Here is a 7,500-nt window from a genome sequence, read left to right on the forward strand (position 1 = left end):
GACACTTTAAATACAGTTTAATGGGGGTGGGAGTGAGGAAGAGTGAGAGTTGACTGTAGGCCGGCCAGGCCGGACTGGCCAGAGACAAAGGGGAGGAGGCCGCCCTGGCGGGACTGGCACGTGGCCGGCGGCGGGGAGAGGGGGCCTCGGACCCGGGAGCCGAGCCGGGAGGGGCCCGAGGGCCGTGGCTGAATCCAGCGACCGGCTCCGAAGCCCGACGCCCACTCCCCGCCAACTCCCGGCTTCCACCGGAGGCGACCTGTCCCGGAGTTGGGGCGCCAGCGCCGCCGTCTCCTTCCTAAGGTTCCCGCCCCCTCTCCCGCTCTCCCTTCCCGCTCTCACTTTTCTTTTGATCTAATTATTTTTCCTATAAGCTCGGTCTCCTAGAGAGCAAATATCAGAGTCACTGAGCGAAAATTATGTAAATATTATTAAAGGGACTCGGGCTCCGAAATTCATTTGCGCCCGCGCAAGGAGGAAAGCTGTCCTTCTCATTATTTTCAATTTATTTGCAAATAAAGGCCTGATGACCAGGAGGGATCAGGGATATTTAACGAGGCTGTAAACATAATTCCACTGCGCTCAGCCTCGCTGGAATTAATGGTTTTAATAATTGGGATCCCAATTTCTTGGGGAATTGGTGGCTTTTGCAGCACCGAGGACCCAGGAAAATTGAGGAGGGTGGGTTGGGATTTTGGGGGAGAGAGGGAGGATTCGTGACGGTTCACTTCGGGGTGGGGCGGCTGCGGGCAGGGGAGGGGGCTAGGGGCTGGCTGCAGGTTCCAGCCAAGTTTGCTAATATTTCTTCGCTGCAGATGTCCTGAAGCCCCCGAAGGGTCCCCCGGGGACCCGGACCCTATTAGAACAAATGTGCACTGCTTTTGTAAAGAGGCGCGTTGGCGGCGCCTGTCCTATTACAGGCGACACATGATCAATAGGCTGATAACGCAGCAACATCAATATAAGCGACAGAACAATGAGGGATATCATTGGGCATCTATCTTAATATAGCCGGCTACAAGAGCGCTGACAAAGAGTGCAGCTCATGAAAATTCCGCCCCACGATTCCCCATCTCCGCTCCAATATGCGCACGCACTCCCCCAGCTGCCGGCGCTATTATTCTCCAATTTCAATTTGACACCCCAGCCTTTCATGCTAATTCTATTATTGTAGGAAGTTTATGTGATTTCATATCACTGGAAATCGGTAATGTATAATAACCCTTTGGGCAAGAAACCCAGTCCCCGCAGCAGCCACCGGAAAATAATTACTTTCATATCAAAACTCTGCAGGAGCCCAGCGGCCGGGCCCTTGCAGCCCCGGGCTCCGTCACCCCGCGCGTGTGCTAGTGCGCGGGGGTGCGCGCGGGGGCGCGTGTGTGTGCGCGCGCGCGTGTGTGGCGCCGGGGAGGAGGGGGAGCGCGGGGGAGGGCAGGAGAGGGGAGCTGTGGATGCATACATTTGTTCAATCAGAAAACACAAACACACACGCACACAAAAGGAGGCATTAAGCGCGGACCTCGGGGGAGGTGAGGGGCCTCGTCCCACCCGCGGGGAGAGGCTTGGAAGATGGAGCGGGGAGGGGCCGGACTGGGCACTCGGAAATTGGAAAAAAGTGGACCCGAAAGCTTGCGTTTGACCAGCTTTATTTATCAAAAATGGTACATATATAAATATTTTTAGACATTTTTGCATTTTACAAGGCTGAGGATTCTTGTTGTGAGTTTTTGTAAGGGTATGAATTTTTTTCTTTTCTTTTTCCTTTTTTTTTTTTTTTTTGCTCCCTTGAGAGGAGGAGGGTCTCACCCCCAGTCCTGGGTTGCTGATAGTCCGAATTGATACAGCGTTTTTTTTAAAAAAATAAAATAAAAATAAAAGGAAGGAAACAGAAAAAAAGAGGAAAAAGCAGTGTTTCGAAGCCGATCACCTGATTTCGCTGTGTGAGTCGGAGCCTGAGCGAGCGGCCGGGGGCCGGCTGAGCGCCTCCCTCGGCCCCACCGCCGCCCTCAGTCCATGTCCACTTCCTCGCCGTCCGGCGCGCTGGGTCCGGCTACGGCGCCCGATTCGGGGGTCCCGCCAACGGCCGGCTCCGCAGCGGGGCTGGGAGCCCGCGGGCCGGGCCCGGGCGACAGCGCGAGCGGTGGCGGCGGCGGGGCCGCTGGGCAGGCGGCCCCCGCGTCTGCGCAGTCCCTGCCGCCGCCCTCGGCCGCGGCCGCCGCCGCGTCCTGAAAAGGCGCTAGGGTCGGGGCCCCCGAGGAGGCGACGGCGTCAGGGCTGCGGCGCGCGAAGGCCGAGTCCGGAGCGCCGCCGGGCCCCGGGAAGGCCCCGAAGCTGGCCTGGGCGGGCGGCGCGGGCGGCGCGGCGGGCGCGGGCGGCGCGTCCTTGGGCGCGGGCTCGGGACCCGCGCCGCCCTTGAGCGCGGCCTGCGGCACCAAGAAGCCGAGCGGCTGCGTGATGGGGTAGAGCAGGAAGTGGCCCTTGCCGATGAGGGTCCGCGGCGCGCACGGCAGGCCGGGCGCGAAGTCCAGCCCCGCAGCGGCGGCGGCGTTGGCGGGGGGCGCTTTCCGGCGCGGCGGCGAGTCGGACAGCAGGCTCTCCACGCTGAACGGGCTGGCCTTGGGCGGGCCCGCGGCGCCGCGCTCGGCCGCCGCCGCCGCCGCCGCCGCCGACCCGGGCGCACACGGGGTCGCGTCCTTGTCCGCGGGGCGGCCTAGCCGCGGCTGCGGCCCGGCGCCGCTTCTTTGGCTCGGGTAAAAGGCGGGATCGCAGGTGCCGGGAGCGGGCGGCTCGCCGGGCGGTGCGGGCGCAGCACCGGCGGCGCCGGCGGCGTGCGCGCCGGGGCCCTTGGCCGCGGCGGCGGGCGGCGGCGGCTCGGGCGGCTCCGGGGACAGGCCGCCGCCGCCGCTGTCGCTGTCGGAGCTGGGCGCGCTGTGCAGGGACAGGCCGCCGGGCGAGTGCAAGTGGCGGCTCTGGCTCTTGAGCAGCTTCTTCTCGTGCTTGCGCTTCTTCTTCTCCATCTTCTCCAGTTCCTTGCGTGCGATCTCCTCCGGGTCCATCGGCTCGCCACTGCACGTGGTAGGATGGGAGTTGTGCGCCGGCCGCCCAGGGCCCTTCTTCGTGTTCTCCTTCTTCCTCCACTTGGCCCGGCGGTTTTGGAACCAGACCTAGAGCAGCCGGATAGGGGAAAGGAAGGCACGGTCAGGCGGCGGGCTTGCCGTGGGGGGCTTCGGGCCTCCCCACTCCCCCCAGAGAGGCCTGCACAACCTCGGCTCCGGCCAGGGGGCGGGAGCCGAGCCCCGCGGCCCAGCCGACCCTGAGCTGGATTTTGGCACTCAAGCTGCAGGTTCCAAAGTGTTATCTTTTCCACCCAGAAGGAGGTAGATGGGGCCTCTCGGCCGGCTTCCCGCTCCAGCTTCTCACCTCGGGGAACTGGGAGCTGCCCCTTCGTTGGGCAGGGCCGGTCTGGCCCCTGACCGAGGGCGTCGGGATCCTGGTCGGGAGGCAGAGGGCAGGGGGCCCCTCTTCGCCTCTCCTGGCTTCTCACAGCTTGTGTTCTAAGCAGCCCGCCTGGCCCGGCGCTGAACGTCTGGCCTGAGGACCAGTGGCGCTGGGCTCAGCTGCCCTGCACACCTGTCTTCGGCTCTCTGGAGACTGAGTCAAAGCCCAGATTTTGGGGGCTCCCGTGAAGGGAAATCTGGGTGCTTTTTCCTCCAGAAGGGCCTGGGAAGCCGAACTTGCGGGGGAGAGCTTCAGCAGCCCCTCCCTCCCCTCCCCATTCAGAAAGCCTGCTTTCTGAAGGAAGGTTCCGTGCCAGGGCACCAACACAGCCTCCTCAAACCAGTTGTGCTTGGCCTGGACCAGGGAGGGGTCCGGCAGTCAGGGAAGCAAGAGGCCAGCTTCCAGGCCGTGCGGAGAAGAGGCCAGGGCCCGTCCTGCATCCTGCCGCCTCTCTGCAGGCCTCCTCCTGGGAGCCCCGCGGTTCTCCAGGGTGGCAGCAGCCCTAGACCCTGGCTCCAGCACCACACACACAGTCAAATCCCGCTGAGCCCCAGGCACACGACCCTTCTCAAAAGATCGCGATAATTCGAATTCTTTGTTCCGGCTGTGTAGAGACCGGCACAATAGCAGGCCCGCCTGGTCACCGGCACCCTTTCTTGGTGCCAAGGTGCGTGAGTTAAGTGGTAACCTCCCCAAGACTGTCTCTGCCCTTTCATTCTTTCTTCCTTTTTAAATACTTCTTTTTTGGTGTAAATTCCAGGCTGCCTTGTCACCCAGAATTTCTCATTATCATATTAGAGGAGAAATGAAGAGGTCTTGACTTCACTTAAGACACTTAGAACAAATTGGATAAGAGGATTTACAAACAGAAGAGGTCATGCGGGGAAGCGCAAACACAGGAGAGAGCACCTTTTAGACAAAGCTACTGGCGCTAAGCAGGTGCCTTCCCAGCCTTAGCCTCCAAGCCCGGCGCCCACAGCTGTGGCCCACACCCCGCTGACCACCACACCGACCCGGAAAAAGATGTCTGTACTTTAGGGAAACATCTAATTATGCACGATTCATCCTGAATTTTCAATCCACCAAATTGACACTGTATTTTTAAAAAGAATACCGCCGGCAGTCTCGGAATAAAATCAAATTACGGGAGGAAAAAAAAAAGATATAACCGATGGTGTTAAAGATTCAGACACCCTTTCCCCCCACAATGTGTTAATTGTTTGTGTCCACCTCCCCTTCCTCAGCTGCCCCCTTCTGCAAAGCTCTGAATGAATACGTGTTTTCATGTGAATATTTTAGAGGCGAAAGTAAACAAACGCGCTAGCTGCAAGCTGGTGTGCGGAGCCCCCAGCCGGGGCCCGGCGTCGCGGGGTCTGCCGTCTCCCAGTCTCTCCTCCAGTCCGAGCCGGGCCGGCTCCTTCTGGCCGCTTCGCCCGCCCCAGCGCCTCGTTTCTCGCCGTCGCCCCGACCCACCACACAGCTCCCCGGTTCGGACGCAGCAGCCGTTCTCCGGCCCCTCCCGAGCCGCCTCGGCTCCCTCCGGGATGCCCGCCTCCCTCTCCACGGGGCGCCGAGCCCCGGACCCCCCCCCCCCACCTTCCGGCGGGCGTGCGCGCGGCGGGCTCTGACGGAGGCTGTGGTCTCCCACCTGGAAGCCGAGAACAAAGGCGGGCCGGGCCGCGCAGGCCGCCAGGCGGGATGCTGGCTCGCGGGACAAACAGGCGGGTCTTTACCTGAACTCGGGACTCAACCAGATCCAGGCGCAGCGCCAGCGCCTCGCGCATGAACACGTCGGGATAGTGGCTCTCGTTGAACGCCTTCTCCAGTTCCTCCAGCTGCCAGCCCGTGAAGTTGGTGCGGGTGCGCCGCCGCTTGCAGCCCGGGCTCTCCTTGTCCGGGTCCCCCGAGTCTGCGGGCACGCACAGGACACCGCGCGGCTCAGCCCCGGGCCCGGCTGGAACGCGGCCACCCGCTTCTGTCCAGGGGCCACCGAGAGGAGAGGGCGGCGCGCGCCCTGAGCCGGGCGGAGGGCGGCGAGCGAGGAGGCCGTGGCGCCGGGGCCGCCCGCGACCCACTCCTCCGCCCGCTGGGGTCCCCTGCCTCCCGCCGCCCCTCCCCGCCCGCCGCGCCTACCTGACAGCTTGAAGGGCTGGCTATCGCCGCCGACCCCGCAGGCGGCCGGCAGCAGCGGCGTGGGGTTGACCACCGAGGCGGCGGCGGCGGCGGCGCACGAGCCGCTGAGCAGACCGTCGATGGAGAAGGGTACCGAGGCGGCGGCGGCGGCGGCGGCGGCGGCCGACTGCAGCTGGTGGCCGGCCAGCTCGTACACGTGGTGGTGGCCCAGCGGGTAGGGGAAGCCCACCACGCCGCCCAGTGAGCCCCCGAACTGGGCATGCGGGTGCTCCAGGAGGCGGCCGTCCATCATCTCGCGCGGGGGGCCGGCGGGGCCGGCGGCGGGGCGCGGGGGCGCGGGCCGGGGCCGGGGCGGGCCAGCGGCGGGAGGCGCGGACGGCGGCGGCGGAGACAGGGACCCGGAGCCCTACACATGCTTCGCCCGCACTCCGGCGCTTTACTTTATCAACATCAAGCTCCCGATAATTAGCCGCGGCCCGGGGAATTTGGGACCAATAAGAAGCGCTAATCGGCTCTGACGTCAGAGGCGTGCTGGGTGCAAGGAAACGTTTTCCATATCGATTGCTAATTATACCTGACATGCACCTCAATAAACAGTATCAGGAACTGTCACAACAAGACGGGGGGAGGGGCGCGGGGAGCGGCCCGGGCGGGGGCCCCCGGCGAGCCCCCACCCCCATCCCCGCCGGACCCAGCCCGCGCCTCCCCCTGCCGCCGGCTCCCGCCCCTCCGCAAATCACTAATAGATTTCCCTTTAAAACATTCGCCGGCGTGTTGTGGGGATTTTTCACCAGAAATGCTGTACTCTCTGAACCTTTAAAGTGGTGTTGCTCCAATTACAGAGAGACATTGAGCGGCAAATAGACTGATCCGATAATAGGAGATTCATCATCCGCTCTTTCCGAAACTGTCACATTGAATTTAAAACTACAAGGGCTTCTCGTCTCCTCTCCGGCTCCAGGCGGCGGGGGAGAGGAGCCCGGCGGGGGAGGGGCGGGGGAGGGGCAGGGGGAGCAGAGGGAGGAGGTGGCTCCGAAACAGATGACCAGTGCCCTCTCGGGTTGATTGGCAGCAGCCCATTCTATAGACACAGAGGTGGGCGGTGGCTGGGGTGCCGCCCTGACCCCGCACCCTACCCCCTACCCCCTACCCTCTACCCCGGCAAAACCCGGGCAGCGGCGGAGGAGGGAGGCGGAAAGGAGGAGGGGAGAAGTAGTTTGGGGTGGCAGCCAATCAGGCCCCCTACACACACACACAAGTGAAAAAATAAATACATCTCGCTTTGACTCGGCCTCTGAAGAATAGGGCCAAGGCGCCCGACTCATTTGTTATAATTAAATTATGTTCTCAGAGAAGTGTCACTCCCTTCTCCACTATAAAGTATCGATAGACTCAGAGCTCAATCATTAAAGGATATATTCTTAAATAAGCAGCAAATTAGGACTGTGGGCAGAAGGGAAAGATACATGTATCTTTATATAAAGCGGCCTTTGTAAAAAAGTTTGTCAATGGAGAGGTTGCATCTTGCTGCGGCCAGCCCCCAGGCAGGGAGGAAGAGCTCCTGGGCCTCGGTCCGAGCCAGTCCTGGAGCCGTGCGGCCGGCAGCCTCTCACCCCAGGGCAAAGCGACGGGCAAGGTGGCCTTTGGTGAGCCAGGCTGCCGAGCCCCGAGCCAGGAGCGAAGGGGAAGGGCAGGCCAGGAGCGAAGGGGAAGGGCAGGCCAGGGCTGTGCGTCTGCGCGTCGGCGCCGGTCCTGTGCCGGTTCTTGTGTCAGCGCCTGTGCGCGTGTGTCTGTGCCCGGGGAGGGATACACACAACCGCTCGGGTCGACAGGAGGGGAGGGCCCGAGGGGGCGAGGTCCGCACCCCCG

General features: G+C 62.8%; 1 protein-coding gene across 1 annotated transcript; it reads right to left on the reverse strand.

The window, feature by feature from the left end:
- Nucleotides 1–2,006: 2,006 nt before the first annotated feature.
- Nucleotides 2,007–5,923, reverse strand: UNCX (UNC homeobox). Its single transcript, XM_060124499.1, has 3 exons — nt 5,632–5,923; nt 5,232–5,407; nt 2,007–3,164 (listed from the first exon to the last, which is right to left on the reverse strand). Exons 1-3 carry the CDS (start codon nt 5,921–5,923, stop codon nt 2,007–2,009), a joined length of 1,626 nt encoding a protein of 541 aa, XP_059980482.1.
- Nucleotides 5,924–7,500: the final 1,577 nt, after the last annotated feature.

The sequence above is a fragment of the Lagenorhynchus albirostris genome, chromosome 15 (assembly GCF_949774975.1).
Source record: "Lagenorhynchus albirostris chromosome 15, mLagAlb1.1, whole genome shotgun sequence".
Taxonomy (NCBI): domain Eukaryota; kingdom Metazoa; phylum Chordata; class Mammalia; order Artiodactyla; family Delphinidae; genus Lagenorhynchus; species Lagenorhynchus albirostris.

Coding starts and splice junctions, on each gene's coding strand:
- UNCX (XM_060124499.1), bottom strand. CDS start 5,923: ATGATGGACGGCCGCCTCCTGGAGCACCCGCATGCCCAGTTCGGGGGC. Junction 5,408..5,631: donor CCAGCCCTTCAAGCTGTCAG/GTAGGCGCGGCG, acceptor GCGTGCCCGCAG/ACTCGGGGGACCCGGACAAG. Junction 3,165..5,231: donor TGGTTGAGTCCCGAGTTCAG/GTAAAGACCCGC, acceptor CGGCTGCTCTAG/GTCTGGTTCCAAAACCGCCG.